At 41.8% G+C, this 18,507-nt stretch overlaps 1 protein-coding gene across 4 annotated transcripts in view; it reads left to right on the plus strand.

The window, feature by feature from the left end:
* Positions 1-18,507, plus strand: part of prdm5 (PR domain containing 5) — a 305,611-nt gene that overhangs the window by 276,292 nt on the left and 10,812 nt on the right. For all 4 annotated transcript variants that reach the window (XM_059988749.1, XM_059988750.1, XM_059988751.1 and 1 more), the window contains one exon: positions 15,101-15,205. In XM_059988749.1, coding sequence (XP_059844732.1) covers positions 15,101-15,205 — 105 coding nt within the window. The remainder of the gene's footprint in view (positions 1-15,100; positions 15,206-18,507) is intronic.

Raw genomic sequence — 18,507 nt, forward strand, 5'->3', positions numbered from 1 at the left:
CATTTCTCAACGCAAGATTGCAGAGAATTTAGGTCTTTCAACATTTACAGTAGATAATATTGTGAAAAGATTCAGAGAATTCAGAGACATCTCAGTGCGTAAAGGGAAAGATCAGAAACCACTGTTGAATGCGCGAGATCTTTGAGCCCTCAGGCGGCACTGCCTAAGAAACCGTCATGCTACTGTGACAAGTATGGACACTTGAAGCTGTAATATCAGTAATATCTTGTTTACAGTCATGCTAAAATTGTAAAGTATGCCAGTCAGGCTATAGCTTGAGTACTCTGTCCACTTGTGATCAGCAAAAAGTAAGGTGGGAGATTGTTTGGTTCTGTGTTCAAAGAAAAATGAACCTTGAAAGTGGTGTTGGTCTGGAATACTCTGATGTGTGAAGCTTAAGGGTTAGACTGGACTATGTGCATATACACTCATGGATCTCATTTATTACCAACACTTACCTCACAGACATCACCAGCAAGCTCTGCAGTTGCTGTTTGTGCTACCTTGCTGCAGGCTGACACAATTGGATAAAAATCAAATTAATTAATTTGGCGGACCATGTACCCCTCCCTCCACCCAACATTTGGGCAAAGTTGCTGTTGTTCTCATATGTAAATCTGTTCAGTAATAATGTTGAAAATTTCGTGTCATGGAGTTTTCAGGCCTACTTCAATTTGCTGTTGTGTTTCCAATGAAAAATGACTAAACGTTTAATATGTCCTGATAGGCATGTGGAATATGATCTGACACTTCAAATTTAAGTGGTTTTAAATTCTCAGTTATATATTCAGTGGCCATTTAATTAGCTACACTTGTACACCTGCACATTAATGCAAATATGTAAGCATGTGACAGCAACTCAAACAACAACATGCAGACATAGTCAAGAGCAGGGTTCACCAACCTCTTTTGCACCACAGACCGGTTTAATATTGACAATATTCTTGCGGACCAGCTGACGGTGGGGCGGGGCGGTGGGTGTAAATCAGGACCAGAATATAGATGGTAAGTCAACTATAAGTCACTTAAAAGTGGCTAATACACTCAATTTACACACACAAAATGCTGGCGGAATGCAGCAAGCCAGGCAGCATCTATAGGGAGAAGCACTGTCGATATTTCGGACTGAGACCCTTCATCAGGACTAACTGAAAGGAAAGATAGTAAGGGATTTGAAAGTAGGAGTGGGAGGGGAAAAAGCAAAATGATAGGAGAAGACTGGAGGGGGTGGGGTGAAGCTAAGAGCTGGAAAGGCGATTGGCAAAACGGATACAGAGCTGGAGAAGGGAAAGGATCATGGGATGGGAGGCCTAGGGAGAAAGAAAAGGGGAGGAGAGCACCAGCCGGAGATAGAGAACAGGCAGACTGATGAGCAGAGAGAGATAAAAACAGGAGGAGAGGGGAAAAAAGAACTAACTATATCAGGGATGGGGTAAGAAGGAGAGGAGGGGCATTAACGGAAGTTAGAGAAGTCAACGTTCATGCCATCAGGTTGGAGGCTACCCAGCCGGTATATAAGGCGTTGTTCCTCCAACCTGAGTGTGGCTTCATCTTGATGGTAGAGGAGGCCATGGATAGACATATCAGAATGGGAATGGGACGTGGAATTAAAATGTGTGGCCACTGGGAGATCCTGCTTTCTCTGGCAGACCGAGCGTAGGTGTTCAGCGAAATGGTCTCCCAGTTTGCGTCGGGTCTCACCAATATATAAAACGCCACACCTGGAGCACCGGATGCAGTATATCACACCAGCTGACTCACAGGTGAAGTGTCGCCTCACCTGGAAGGACTGTCTGGGGCTCTGAATGGTGGTGAGGGAGGAAGTGTAAGGGCAGGTGTAGCACTTGTTCCGCTTACAAGGATAAGTGCCAGGAGGGAGTTCGGTGGAAAGGGATGGGGGGACGAGTGGACAAGGGAGTCGCATAGGGAGCGATCCCTGCAGAAAGCAGAAGGGGGGGGGGGAGGGAAAAATGTGTTTGCTAGTGGGATCCTGTTGGAGGTGGCAGAAGTTACGGAGAATTACTCGTTGGAGCCGGAGGCTGGTGGGGTGGTAGGTGAGGACAAGGGGGACCCTATCCCGAGTGGGGTGGCGGGTGGATGGGGTGAGGGCAGATGTGCGGGAAATGGGAGAGATGCGTTTGAGAGCAGAGTTGATGGTGGAAGAAGGGAAGCCCCTTTGTTTAAAAAAGGAAGACATCTCCTTCGTCCTGGAATGAAAAGCCTCATCCTGAGAGCAGATGTGGCAGAGACGGAGGAATTGTGAGAAGGGGATAGCATTTTTGCAGGAGACAGGGTGGGAAGAGGAATAGTCCAGGTAACTGTGAGAGTCTGTAGGCTTATAGTAGATATCAGTAGATAAGCTGTCTCCAGAGATGGAGACAGAAGGATCAAGAAAGGGGAGGGAAGTGTCAGAAATGGACCAGGTGAATTTGAGGGCTGGGTGAAAGTTGGAAGCAAAGTTAATGAAGTCAACGAGCTCAGCATGTGTGCAGGAGGCAGCGCCAATGCAGTCGTCAATGTAGCGAAGGAAAAGAGGGTGATGGATACCCGTATAGGCTTGGAATATGGACTGTTTCACAAAGCCAACATAAAGGCAGGCATAACTGAGACCCATGCTGGTGCCCATGGCTACTACACCTTTGGTTTGGAAGAAGTGAGAGGAGCCAAAGGAGAAATTATTGAGAGTAAGGACTAATTCTGCTAGACAGAGGAAAGTGGTGGTAGAGGGGAATTGATTAGGTCTGGAATCCAAAAAAAAAGCAGAGAGCTTTGAGACCTTCCTGGTGGGGGATGGAGGTATATAGGGACTGGACATCCATGGTGAAAATAAGGTGGTGGGGACCAGGGAACTTAAAATCATTGAAAAAATTCAGCCAATTTTGTTTCTAACAAATTTAATATTAAACACACGCGCACATTTTCCTCGCATGAACATAGTGATAAGTCAATTATAACTCACTTATGTCAATAGCATCATAGCATTTTAAGTAATTTTTAGATATTAAATACACAGTGCGTATTTTCCTCGTATGAACATATAAAATCATTGCAACACACCAGTGAGAGGACAAGGTAAGGGCCGGAGGTACCCGTGCCGGGGTCGCGGCGGTCACAGTCTGGAGAGAGCGACTGGGCGCGTGCCCGCCCCCCCCCCCCCCCCCCCGTAGATAAGTAGGATCTATTGGCCGACAAAAGTTTGGCTGGAGGGTTGACTTTCAGTAGATCGCAGTGAGGTAGTTGCTCTGCTACTTAAGAAACCCAGAGCCCGAATTAGGTCGTCTGCGAAGATTATAGCACCAGGCTCCCCACAAGCATTCGGTGTGCTAAACAGGTTTAGAGGTGGCACCCATCTGTCCACGCTCCAGGCCAGTAGCAATGGCATTTCTGTCCGGCTGGTTACCTGATGCCAACCAGTGATCTCTGGCGCTAGGGTATCACTGCGTTTAGGCAACTGATGACCTTGCATGGGTAATGACCTCGCGTGCATTCAAGTTCAACAGTGGGCATGACGGAATGAGGAGAGGTGCAGCTGACTCATATTGTTTCATATTGACAAATCACATCATTTCCTCGCGGCCTGGTAGCACATGCTTTGCTGCCCGGTACCAGTCCACGGCCCGGTGGTTGGGGACCACTGGTCAAAAGGATCATTTGTTGTTCAGACCAAATATCAGAATGAGGAGAAAATGTGATCTAAGTGATTTTGGCTGTGGAATGTTCTTTGGTACCAGACAGAGTGGTTTGAGTATCTCAGAAACTAATGATCATCTGGGATTGTCATGCACAATAGTCTCTAGAGTTTATGGAGAATGGTGTGAAAAACAAAAAGAAATCCAGTGAAGATCAATTCTGTGGGTAAAAATGCCTTGTTAATGAGAGAGGTGAGAGGAGAATAGCCAAGACTGGTTCAAGTTTACAGCGAGACAACAGTAACTCAAGTAACCATGCGTTACAACAGTTGTGTGCTGAAGAGCGTCTGAGCACACGTTGAACCTTCAGCAGCAGCAGACCTCAAACAGTCACTCACTGGCTGCTTTATTAATGAGTCACTGGGTGTACATTGCTATAACTACTTGTGTTATTTCTGTTTCTTTATACTTTTGAAGTGATGTCATAGTGAACTGTGTTTACCTCATCATCATAATCGTTTGTCAGTATTTCATCATTAACTCTGTTTTGCAAATATGTGTCTGGATTTTGAGGCATTTAATGTTGTTGCTGGTTTTCTGAATATTGTTTCTATGCTATCATCTCAGAATCTTTCCTTAATTAGAGTGAGTTATGTTCATAAGAAAGCTAGATTAAAATAACATATTATACCTCTTGCAGGCAAGAAAAACTGATTCTGAGAAAGCAGAAATTGGAATTGAGTCAGAAAGGGCACAGACAGCCACTTGACAATACTGCTTTCCTCTGATCCCACCTGCTTTGCAGGAAATTTCACATCATTGATTTCAGAATATATTTTCAAATAGCTTTACTGACAGAATCCTTCACCTCCGTTAAATTATCTGTACATTGAGAAGATCCCAGTGGGCATAACAACATATTTATGTTACTCACTTCTTTACAATATATATTTTTTCTCATCATATCATCTTGTACTTTATTTTCTCTGGAGCTATCATATGTAATTATTCTAATTAGTGGTTGATGTTTCTGACAACCTCAAGTAGAAATAGAAGCTGATGTTCTGTTTTCTTTTGGTACTACTGTGTGACCCATAGTTTATGTCACTGGATTGAGAGTAACAGAGCAAAAGAAATTTTCCAATTATATTTGAAATAAAATTAGATGGTGCATGAAAGACATGAAATCTCCATGGAATCTGGACTCAAAGTATTAAAAATATTGTTTTCCCAAAAGCTAGTAGGTCGGCTGTATATTGGCAGTTTCATTATTTTGAATGTTAAAACCTCAACATCTAAGTTTTGTAAGGTTTTAGAAGCTGTCTCCTGTCACTGCGAACATTTCTGTTTATTATATATAAACGTATAGCAGTCCAGATGAAGCTTCTTGCCCCGGAATGTCAGCTGTTCACTCCTTTCCATAGATGATGTCTGGTCTGCTGAGTTCCTCCAGCATTTTGTGTCTAATTTCCAGCATCAGCGGGTTTTCTCGTGTAGCTAAGACATTACTTAATTATAAGGACTTGCCAATGTTTTGCAAAAAAAGGAGTATTTGAGGTTTATGGAATGCATTTACTTGTTCATTTTTATTCAAATCAAGGTGAATAACATAAGATATAAATAACTCTGTTCAGCTGCCATGTACCTATTAAGGGTGCTACATGTATGATGTCCAAAGTGTTCATGTTTAATAGACTATTAGTGTATCCAGTGTTTAAGCCTGCCAAAAGTAAGGCACATTGTGGCATTCATTCTCTTGGCAGCGCTGTTAAGTTAAAGCTCACGGCTCCAGGTAATGTCAAATGTCAACCTCTCACAGATGAGTATGCATTCAGCAGCAGGAGAGTCTCCAAGTAGCTCTATTTAAAGAAAACATCAGTGATTTCTGAGTTAGTTGCTGACTGATTTCAACCAGCTGTCTCTTTTAATTGAAAGAAAAGTTGTGCTTTCTAGTTTGAATCAGTAGCTAAACTCCACAATATATAGTGTGCTAGGTGCTAAGGTAAAATGTCTGGACTTTGAGACTTCTGAAAAAAAATCAGCTGGTCACAGATGAGAATGGATTACTGATTATTCCCCTGGGAACACACGTGAGGAAGATTGAACTGAGTGCGTACAGCACAGGAGTAACTGCAGAAGATGAAGACCATCTATATCCAACTCCTCAATGCTGCACCACAGTACACCTCCCCTCCCTTTAACAAGATTAGTTTTAAACAATGTAGCCTTGCTTTATCCAAACTAATGGGATCCCATTGAAATATTACTCAACAGCATACACAGTACTGAAATAAAAAAATTAAAACTTAATTAAAAATGAGTTGGGTGACCTTAATATGCCACACTTACTGCATCAGTTTGAACAAATAAGGGCAAATCATTCAAAAGTCATTTTGAGGGGGCTATCTTAGTTACTTAGTTCCCAGTTTGTAATCACAATGAGGGCATGATTGGGCTATACTTGATTAAGAATTTGACAAGATTTGCACATCACCAAAGACAGCAGCAAATTTCTGCAGCTGTACTGTAGAGAGCAATCTAAATTGTTTCATCACCACCCAGTGTGGAGGTACCAATGCACAGGATGACAAGAAACTGCAGAGGGTTGTAACCTTGGCCAGTTCCATCACTGGTACTTGCCTCCCCATCACCAAGGACATCAAGAAGGTGATATTCATTATTAAAGACCCTCACTGCCCAGGCCATGCCCTGTTGTCATTACTACCACCAGGCATGAGGTACAGGAGCCTAAAGACCCACACTCAGCATTTTAGGAACAGCTTCTTCCCTCCTGCCATTAGATTTCTGAATGGTTCATGAACCCATGAATACTATCTCACTATTCCTCTTTCACACCAAAATAGGTGCAAGTGATTGTCTTGCAGTCTCTTATTGTGAATGCAAGACCCTGTTGGACATTGGTAATGCAGAATACTGCAAGTCCAGTTCACTGGTTCATTGGTGAGACTGACGGTGGGTGGCTGTGTTGCCTTGGTTGTTGTGCAGACAAGACCCTCATGCCTCGGAGCTGCCCGTTGCGGTCACCAACTGGCTGTGTGCTGTTGGATTGAGGGCTGGTCCCTCCCATCAGTGCTGCTGTCCAGTGTTCGCTCAGTGGAAGAACAGGCTGGACCAACTTAGGGATTTGGGCTATATTTTTTTGTCTTTTTGCTCTGTTTATCTGAATTCATAACCACTTATACTATGTGTATGAGTGCTGTTTCATTTAGCTATATTCATCTATGGTTGAATAATAATTAAGCTTGAAACTTGAACCTTACTGACGCCTACCTGTCAGATTGAGCCAGTCTGGACATTCTCTGACTTCTCTAATTAGAAGGTGTTTTTGCCCATCGAACTGCTACTCGCTGCATGCTTTTATTTTTCATTTTTCGCACCATTCTTCGCACATTCTAGATACTGTTGTGTATGAAAATCTTAAAAAATCAGCAGTCCCTGAGATACTCAAACCATTCCATCTGGCATCAACAATCATTTCACGATCAAATTTCTTCCCTATTCTGATGTTTGGTCTGAACACCATCTGAACTTCTTGACCATGCTTTTATGTGTTGAGTTGCTGTCACGATTGACTGATCAGGTGCTTGCAACAATGGGCTGCACTTGAATCCGAAGGGGACCAATATTCCTTTGAGCAGGTTTGCTAGAGCTGTTGGGAATGGTTTAAAATAATATGGCAGAGGGATGGGAACCAGTATGATAGAATCAGCTGGTTTACAAGTAGATGATGGGTGTAACATGAATTTAAGGAACAGCAAGCCAATGACTAGGTACAAATGCAGACAGAGCAAAGAATTAAATTATACCACAGAGGCAAAATTTAAAAGAGCGAGAATGTAGGACTGAAGGTGCTGTATTTAGATGCTTGTAGCATTCAGAATAAAGTGGACAAACTCATGGCGCAATTAGAGATTGGTCGATATGACGCTGTGGGTATGACTGAGCCATGGCTGATAGAAGGCCATAGTAGGGAGCTTAACATCAAAAGATATACTTTGTATTAAAAGGACAGGCAGCAGTGGTGTGGCTCTGTTGGTAAGAGATGGAATTACATCTTTAGAAAGAGGTGACATAGGTTCAGAGAAAGCTGAATCTTTGTGGGTGGAGTTAAGAAACTGCAAGACTGAAAAAGCCATTATGGGAATTATATATAGGCCTTCAAATAGTAGCCAAGATGTGGGGATAAGATTGCAAAGAGAGCTGGAAAAGGCATAAGGATAATGACACAATTGTAATGGAGGACTTCAATATGCGAGGAGATTGGGAAAATCAGGTTGGTGTTGGATTGCAAGAGAGGGAATTTGTTGAATGCCCACAAAATGGCTTTTTAGAGCAGCTTGTGCTTGAGCCTACTCAGGGAAAGGCAATCTTAGATTGGGTGTTGTGCAATAACCACTTATTAGGAAACTTAATGTAAAGGGACCCTTAGGAGACCGTGATCATAATAAGCTTGAATTCATACTGCAACTTGAGAGAGAAGCATAACTCAATCAGTATTGCAATGGAATAAAGGGAATTATAGAAACATGAAAGTGCAGTTTGCCCAGATGAATTGGAGGAGGATGCTGGCAGGGGTGACGGCAGAGCAGAGATGGCTGAAGTTTCTGGGATTAGTTCACAAGGTGCAGGATAGATACCTCTCACAGAGGAAGAAGTCCTCAAATGACAGGGGTAGGCTACTGTGGCTGACAAAGGAAGTTAAGGAGTGCCTAACAGTCAAGGACAGGGCATATAATGTAGTAAAGGTGAGTGGGAAGTTGGATGATTGGGAAGCATTAAAAAATCTAACAAAAGTCAACTAAAAAAAGCTATAAGAAGGGAAAAGATAAAATATGAGGGTAGACTAGCCAATAATATAAAGCAGGATACCAGAAGTTTTTCAGTTATATAAAGAGTAAAAGAGAAGTGAGAGTTGATACTGGAGCACTGGTAAAGGAGAAGACTTGATGGGTTGAATGGCCTAATTCTGCTCCTATATCTTGCAGTCTCATGGTCTTACTGAGTAACAGAAGGAATGCTAATTAATCAAATCAATTGATAAGGTCCCTTATGGCAGACTAGTCTGGAAGATTTGATCACATGTGGTCTAATTTCTGGTTAAGATGGCACTACTGAGCATGTACAACAACTCTCTAATAGTCAAAGAGCTCAGAAACTTGACTGAAACATCATTAAAAATACCTTTTCTGAGGTAATTTGTTTAATTATTGCTGCAAACAGCGAAGGGGCGAGTGAATGCGAAGTGGGTTTGGGGAGCCAAGATGGTGTGTTTCAGGTTTTTGCAGATGGAGTTCTGATGCCCATACAGCTGGCCTGGGTATGAGTTTGGATTACTCCAGGTGCCAAAAGGAGAAGGCAGGGCCCAGGCAAAGGAGATTTGGTGCCTGTACAACTGGCCCGTGGGTGAGTTTGGATTGTCCTGGACACTGAGCTGATTTGAAGAGCTTGAGAGTAGCTTCAGGCTGGGCGATGAAATCTGGGCCCGGAACGAGGGATTGGGCGGCATGGTCTCGGCCTGGATCCCTTTGCAGTAGCCGGGTCCTAGTGCATTAGATAATTTAAATGCTGGCCCAGATCAGACTGATGTTGTTCGCTCTCTGTGACCTTCACTCCTCTCTCTAGGGTGCCGGAGCCTTTTGTTCTTTGTTTATTTGGTCAGTTTAAGTGCCGGGCCCGTTTTCTTGTGGGCATACTCAGTAAAGCTGTAGAATAGTAACTATAACAGGATCAATGAAAGATCAACTAGCGAGCAGAAAACAACAAACTGTGCAAATGCAAATATAAATAAATAGCAATAAATAATGAGAACATGAGACATGGGAATAAAGAGTCCTTAAAATGAGACTATTGGTTGGGAGAACATTTCAGTGATGGGGCAAGTGAGAGCAGTTATCCCCTTTTGTTCAAGGGCCTGTTGGTTGAGGGGTAGTAACTGTTCTTGAACCTAGTGGTGTGAGTCCTGACGCTCCTGTACCTGCTACCTGATGAAAAAAAGAGAAAAGAGCATGACCTGGGTGGTGGGGATCCCTGATGATGGATGCTGCTTTCCTATAACAGCATTTCATGTAGATGTGCTCAATGGTTGGAAGGACTTTATCTATGTTGGACTGGCTAAATCCTTCTGTTCAAAGGCATTGCTGTTTCCATACCAGATTGTGACCAGTTGATATACTCTCCACTGCACATCTATAGAAGGTTTATCAGAGTTTTAGGTGTCATGTCATATCTCCTCAGACTCCCAAGGAAGTAGAGGCACTGTGGTGGTTTCCTTGCGTGCTGGGTCCAAGACATCTCCTCTGAAATAGTAACACCCAGGAATTTAAAGTTGCTAACCCTCTCAGTTTCTGATCCTTTGATGACGACTGGCTCATGGACCTCTGGTTTCCCTCTGCTGAAGTCTGTAATCAGTTCCTTGGCCTTGCTGACATTGAGTGAGAGGTTCTTGTTATGACACCAGTCAGCCAAATTTTCAATCTTCCTCCTGTATGCTGATTTATCACCAGCTTTGATTTGACCCAGAACAGTAACATCAACAGCAAGCTTGAATATGGCATCGAAGCTGTGCTTAGCCACACAGTCATAGATGTAAAGTAGAGCAGCGGGCTAAGCACACAGCCCCATGGTGGACCTTTGTTGATGGAGATCATGGAGGAGATGTTGTTGTCAATCCAAACTGACTGAAGTGTACAAGTAAGGAAATCCAGGATCCATTTGCACAAAGAGGTATTGAGGCCAAGGTCTTGAAGTTTATTGATTAGTTTTGAGGGGATGATATTGTGGAGTGCTGAGCTGATATCGATAAAGAACATCCTGATGCATGCATCCTTGCTGACAGATGTTCCAGGATTGAGTGAAGAGCCCATGAATTGGCATCTGTTGTGGACCTGTTGCCCCAGTAGGAAAATTGGAATGGATCTAAGTCACCTCATAGCCAGGAGCTGTTATGTTTCATCACCAAACTCTCAAAACACTTCATCTCTGTAGATGTAAGTGTAACTGGATGATAGTTACTGAGTCAGGTCATCATGATCTTCTTGGTGTAATTGAAGTCTGCTTGAAGCAGGTGAGTACCACACACTGCCAAAGTGAGAAGTTAAAGATCTCAGAACACACCAACCAGTTGTCAGCAGAGGTCTTTTGTATATGGCCAGGTACTCGGTCTTCAATTCTCTTCTCCAGCAACTGCACATTTGCCAATAGATGCCAGGAAGGAGAGTCCTCATCCCTCTGCGTTTCAGCCTGGCTTGGATTCCCCCTCCACTGCCACAACTTCAGCCATGGTGACGAGCTGTGCCCGATGGTCCAGGTTCTTCAGTTGATCATGAGATCTGAGATGACTTAAATATCAATAGGGTGGCAATGTACATGGCATGCTTAGTATGCTTGTAGATGTCCCTAAAATAGGTGGTGTTGTAGGTACATAGAAGGTTGTGAAAAATTGCATTCAGGGCACTGATCTGCTGAGAACTGGACCTGTGGCATTCAAGAACAATGATTCAGAACCTTACAAGAAGTCCAGATATGACTACAGAAGGCATCATGAGAGTGAAAGGACATTTCTGTGTGAAGTTAGAAATAATTGTTACGAATGTGCCACAACTCTGAGGGGCTGAAGGGTACAAAGTAGCCCCCTCCTTTTCGAAAATCTCAAGATCACTATTAATTCGGGTCTGGGACCCAGGAAATGAGAGAAAATCCTAAAGGTTTTTTGGAATGTGTCCTGGCCCCTCAGCAAGACAAAGCCACGGATAATGGCCATTGTCTCTTGGAGATGGAATTATGTATTGAGTACTGTACTATTCACTGAAGCCCTCAGGGAATGACCAGAGTGGGCTGGTTGAGGGATTGCATCATCCTAACCTGATTGACATCTGAGACCCCGTGAGTAAGGATAAAAGAGGGTCTGGGGAACAACCCCTTTAGACGCACCAGGAGAAATGCTAGAAATCCTGTGACAGCATTTAATAGCGACAGCCGGTAGGGCTCGAGTGCGTCCTTTTCCGTTGCCTAGGAATTGGTGGGCTTACCATGGAAGAACGGCTTAGCTAAAGGACTGGCTACCCCAACGAAATTTCGAAGGATCGACATCATAAAAAGGAAAACCTGGCAAGTTTCTAAACTCTCTCTTGACTCCAACCGAAGGCTGCAGCCTGAATGAACTGAGTGACTTTTATATTTCCATCGGACAACACATTATCCCCTAGACAACGATAGAGCTTATTTCTTATTGATTATTATTATACCCGCACTTTTAGATTTAGTATTGACAACGTATATTATCTGTATGTTTGCATTGATATTATTTTTGTGTATTTTTATCAATAAATACTGTTAAAAATAGTACCATCAGTACCTCTCATAGTACCTCTCTATCTTTGCTGGTAAGTGACCCAGTTACGGGGTTCGTAACACAATGAGTGCACAACAACTGTAGCAGGGTTGTATACCATTGCCTATTGTAAGGCAAAAGTTAACAGTATAAGTGATTGTGGTGCTTCACTCCCCAGTGAGCCTAATTACCTTTGAAAGAAGACAATAACATGATACCTGTGCAAATCCCCCAACACCTTGATCCTCTGAACTCTGGCTTGGAGACTGAAGTCAGATCATCCTTCAAGAGGATGAACCTTTGCAAGGCATGTACTTGGCTGAACACTGAAAGTCCGTACTGACCAACAGGCTAAGAGTTTTCAAGGATATTTTCAACTTCTCACTGCTGTGCTTGGATGTTCCTACATGCTTTAAAAGGGCATCAATCATATTAGTGCCCTAGAAAAGCAGGGTGAGCTACTGAAAGGAATATGGTGCAGTGGCAATCAAATCTAATGTGGTGAAGTGCTTTGAAAGGTTGCTCATGGTTGGAATTAACTCCTACTGTTAATCTCAAAAAATTCCAACAGGTTCATAAGGCAAAACTTTCTCTTCAGGAAGCCACGATGACTTTGTCCTATCTTGTCCTGTGTCACCAAGTACTCCATAACATTATTCTTAACAATTGACTCCATCATCTTCCCAACCATTGAGGTCAGGCTAACTGGTCTATAATTTCCTTTCTGATCCCACTTCCTTTCTTAAAAAATCGAGTGACATTTGCATTCCAGTCCTCCAGAACCAATGGTTTTTGAAAGATCATTAATGCCTCCACAACTTCTACTGTTACCACTTTCAGAACCCTAGGGTGCAGTTCATCTGGTCCAAGTGACTTGTGTCTCCAAGTGACATAGGTCTTTCCATTTTTTGAGCACCTTCTCCCTTGTAATAGTAACTACACTCACTTTTCCTTCTTCACATTCTTCAACAACTGACACACTGCTCGTGTCTTCCGCAGTGAAGACTGATGCAAAATACTGATTTAGTTCATCTGGCATAATCTTGCCCCCTGTAATTATTTCTCCAGTCTCATTTTCCAACTATCCTATATCCATCTCTCTTTTATATTATGCTAGGCCAAGGCCAAATACTGTTTTGATTTAAGGATTCTCATTTAATTTCACTTTTTGTAAAACTAGGTCTCTGCATTTGCTTTCCATAAGTATTGATTCCATCTCTATTTATAGTTTATTGACCACTTCTGGCATTGTGCAGAAGTTTTCATTTGTGAGCTTAGCGTTTTGGTGGATGGTTCAATAAGGCTTGATTTGTTGCAGGGATGTTCTGGGACATGGAGGAATGAGTGGGCAGCACTGATATGCCCAACACTGTTCTCACACATAGTTTTCAAAATGCAGCATCCCTGGACGTCAGTTGAAAACATTCAGAAGCAGAAAGTTTATTTTACCTCTGACTTATCCAGCACTGAGGAACAACCTGAATCATCTTTATTTCCCTCTAGTAGCTTCACTTTTCATGGGTAAAGAAAGAAGGCCAGCAAACAAAAAATAATACAATAAAGTTTGGGTTTCTTGTGCAGTGATGTGGGAGTAGAACGAGCTCAGTATGTGAACAGCAAACCTCTTCACAGTGATTACAGGGTTATTTGCCCAATGATGAGTGCTCTGGGTCCCAGCAAGGCTGTAGTCCTCAGCATGAGTCCTGCAGTGGCTCGTCATAGTGAGTTCATGAACCTTGACCCAGCTTCTCAAGCTGAGAGCCTCTGGAACCGCTCTCCCAGCTGTCAGGCGGATTGCTGAATTTCCTGAGACCTTGCTTGACTTTGTTGTTTTCAAGTGTTGTCCTTCTTCTGCATAGGAGGTGTTATTGAGTTAGCTGTTATTCACAACATTAAGCAAAAGCTCCACCTGTTTCAATCAATGAGACCTGTGAGAGGTCATTTGTACCATCAGTCATTTATCTAAAGGGTCTTGTTGCCAACATTTCAATCCAGAGCCACCCAAGGAATTTTCTGAGACAGCAAAGTGCATTAAATGGCATTCCTGGCCATAAGGAGTACTGATACAGAAGCAAATAAATAACTTGCCTTTCTACCGTGCCTTTCATAACCTTAGGGTGTCCCAAAGCCTTCACAGTCAATTAAGTATTTTTGAAGTCTGGTCTCAGCTGTAATGCAAGAAACGCAACAGGCCGTTTTTGTAACAAGGTCACACAAGATGAAAATTGAAAGTGATTCCTTCAGTATCAGAATTTTCAGTTAACTTAAACCTTTGAGAATCACTAGAAAAGCTCATATATATATTTTAAATGATTTCAACAACCTTCACAGCAACATCACAAACAGATGGATTTTAATTTCCGATTGTTAAATATCCTATCTATTCCCATTTGCAGAATCTTGATAAAATCCTTTGGTATTTCTGTAATTTTGTAGCCATCTTATGCAGCTACCATAGTCTCTATAAATTGTACCTCAATAAGTAAGTTTAAAAAAGATAATTTACCAGATCAATGTACAAATTCTGCCCTTTTAGCAACTTTATTTTTCTTGAGTCTTGAAAAAGTTTAAAAAAAACATACAAATGAACAAAGGCACCAGTGTGTCTCTAAATTGAGTGTGGTCAGTACTGTCACCCTTTTCCCTTTACCTTTACATATTTCTGTTTATCTGCGGCACCAGCAAGAAAGCCATTATTTCGCTGTTCCTACAAGAATGAGTAAATTTGAGAAACCAAAAATAATCATGTTTTGACTTCGGAATTTAAAGTAAATTGAGTGCATATGTAAAACAGGCATGTATCTCTTTTCTTTCGGTTTAATCTAATCTCCAGTATTACACTGCCAGTATAAACTGTAGAAATTACTTCAGTGGCAGCCTTAATGGCTTTATTAAATTACTGTTGGGTAATGATAAGAAATCTTGAACTTGATTTCCTTAGGTGCTATTGTCTCTTTTGCAAACAAGTTATGTTCTTTTGCCAGATGAATCATTGAACCCCTGTGAGGATGTATAAAGCCTGCAAATCCAGCACCACATTTCAATCAAATAATTGCCGGGTTTCTGCCTTGGCTCACTGTCACTTCGCGTATTGTCTACTACTGCTTTATTTTTTTTGCAGGAAAAGCCTTACCAGTGCTCGGAATGCAACAAAGCTTTTAGTCAGAAAAGGGGTCTAGATGAACATATGAGGACTCACACAGGAGAAAAACCATTCCAGTGTGATGTAAGTAACTGAAACTTTTTGTGCTTTTTTTTCATAAATTGGGATCAAACATCAAGAAACAATCACTCATCTGAGGGAGGAAGGGTATAATGAATCTGATACAGTATAAAGTTTCCTCATATGGGCCGAAGGATTTGTTCCTGTGCTGTACTATTATTTGTTCTATGTTCTAATGTGCTAAGTATCAGCTTTATATTCTGTAGCATTTGAGATTTTATGTATTCAGTGTTTTATAGTATTGTTTAGTATTAAGGCACATATGTATGTTGTATACATTTTGTACGTATATAGTTAGGGTGCCTAGAACTTTTACACAGTACTGTATATTTGTCAACATGGAGTGGAGAGCGAGTTTATAAATCTTGCGGGAGTAAAGGATGTTGGGAATGGCGAGGGTGGAGCATCGCAGAAGTGGTGTGGGACAGGTGGCAGAGAAGGAGTGTCAGGGGTGGTGGTGCAGGTGCAGACACATCCAGTCCTAAGACACCAGACAAGATAATTGGATTCTAAACAATTGGTTTATTGATCAGTACAGATTGTCTCTCAGGTGCTTCCTGCTCCCTCCCCTCTCCCTTTCCCTTTTCCCAACCATGATTCCTCTCTCCCTACCCCTTTCCCACTCTTGGTCTACAGTAGAGACCCATATCAGGATCATGTTCATCATCATTCACAAATGTCATGAAAGTTGTTTTATTTTGTAACAGCAGTATTGTGCAATACATGAAATTACTACAGTACTGTTCAGAAGTCTTAGGCATCTTAGTTCTATGTATGTGGCTAAGACTTTCAAACAGTACTGTACATGAAAAGATATATGTTTTTTTCTAAGAAAAATGTACAGAATTACCCAATAGCTGAGCTTTTGTGTTAATTTTGGTAACAAATTATTTCTCCATGAAATCATCATTTTCGATACGCATACAAATAGTTGCAGTTGGTTATTTGCTACAGGTGTCCAACTCCTTATGAAGTGCAGTGTGAGATTTAGAAATTGCAAGTATCACCCACAACTTGAATTAGGTCATCTGCATGAACACCCGATGCCAGGATCCACCTTTCTGTATTTCCCGAGATTGAAAAGTAGGTTGTTTGGCATATTGGGTCAATGGCAGCTTATAGTGCAATCCTACCCTCCCCACTGACTTTCCCTGGGCCTTACACTTCTCACATTTCAACCCACCGAAAAGTTGCAGCAGCCGATTAACTTATCATGGAATAATCACCTGAATGTCTATGTAATAGTAAGTTTAATTGCTTGAATTATTTGATACATTTTAATATTTTTCTATAAAATGTATTCAAGTTTCTAAAAAGTTTTCAATACCACTTGACTATTTGAATGCTGGAAATAAAGATTTTTGTTAGCTCTGGCTATGTCAGAATGTGGGGTGTCTATATTCTATAAAATATTTATTCATATTTTTGGTATTTGGAGCTTATTCTGGATCTCCCTTCTGCTGTCATCTCCACCGGCACTACTTCACAACGCCTGTCCCCAGTACTCATGCCCAACCTGATAGTGAGGAATGCCCTTCTGCTATACAGGAATACACTGTAACCGATCAAACCAACTATCTCGTGTCAGCTGAGTCACATGTTTTCCATTTACCAGCGAGCCACTTCAGGTGTTCAGAAGTCCCTGTAATAGTGGTTGGCCACTGCAAACCACCAATTCTTCAGCATCAGAACATAATCATTTTAAAGCCTGTGTGCAAGTAGGCATTGATACTCTGTCCAGTGGGTTGCACATGTAGAGATATGAATATACACTGAGCTATGGAAGAGATGATTTTGACAAGATCCATAGTATTGTGTGACTATCTCCTGTTACTCCTGTTGGTTTGCACTGAAAGTGAGTAAGTTATTTGGTGGCAGCATGCACATTGCAATTTAGTTCTTCATGTCATTTGCAGATTAAATTATCAAAGTAACTCTCTCAGCTTGAAAATCTATTCAATGTTTCTCAAATATATGAGTGGCATTAAATGTCTTTGTAAAGCTGAATAGTTTATTTTGGTTTAAGGTAAATAATAAGGAACTGCACAACAGTTTGAAAGTTTCCCTAGCCAAACTAAATTCCATTCCACCAGTGAAATGAAGGGAACTTTTAAAATGTCAACATTCAATGCTCACATCAAATTTTAATTTGTTTCTTTTTATAATGCTGAGGTTAGTAATACCTACACCAGGCTGCTGTTTATTGATTACTGCTCAGCATTCAGCACAATCATACCCTCAGTTCTCATCAACAAACTCCAAAACCTGGGCCCCAGTACCTTCCTCTGCAATGGGATCCTCGACGTCTTCATCAGGAGACCATATTCTATGTGGATCGAAAATAAAATCTCCTCCTTGCTGACAGTTGATACTGGTACACCTCAAGGATGTGGGCTTAGCCCGCTGCTCTAACCTCCTTACACCCACAACTGTGTGGCTAGGCACAGCTCAAACAGCATCTATGAATTTCAGATGGTGACGAGGAAGGGTACATGAGTGAGATAGATCAACTGGTTGAGTGGTGTCACAACTGCAACCTTGCACTCAATATCAGTAAGTCTATTTGATTGTGCAGTGGAAAGGGTAAGCAGTTTCAAGTTTATTGGTGCCAATGTCCCTGAAGGTTTATCCTGGGCCTAACATATTGACACAATTACAAAGACAGTAGGTGTTTGAGGAGACTAGAAAAGTCACCAAAGACACACACAAATTTCTACAGCTGTACCATGGAGAGCTTTCTAACTTCTTGTATCACGATCTGGGGGGAGGGTATTGCAGTGGGTGGGGGGCTTTGCACAGGATTGGAAAAATCTATAGAAAGTTGAAAAATCAGCCAGCTCCGTCATGGGCAATAGCCATCCCAGCAGTGAGAACATCTTCAAAAGGTGGTGCCTCAAACAAGATGACATCCATCATTAAGGACCCCTCCCCCCATCAGCCAGGACATGCTTTCTTCTCATTATTGCTGTCAAGAAGGAGGTACAGGAGCCTGAAGACATAACATTCAAAATTTCAGAAGCAGCTTCTTCCCCTCTACCATCAGATTTCTGAATGGACATTAAGCCCACGAACATTACCACACTATTTTTCCCTCTCTGACTTCACTACTTATTTAATTTAATTGTATACATATTTTTCTTATTATAATTTATAGTTTTTTATTATTATGTATTGCATTGAGCTGCTGCCTCAAAACAACAAGCTTCATGACATATGTTGGTGGTATTAAACCTGATTCTGTGTCTGATTATCACCTTGTATAAATTTGTGGTTTAAGGTGATTCTGAAGATATGCAGCACACTGA

Source organism: Hypanus sabinus, chromosome 14 (assembly GCF_030144855.1).
Source record: "Hypanus sabinus isolate sHypSab1 chromosome 14, sHypSab1.hap1, whole genome shotgun sequence".
Lineage (NCBI taxonomy): Eukaryota > Metazoa > Chordata > Chondrichthyes > Myliobatiformes > Dasyatidae > Hypanus > Hypanus sabinus.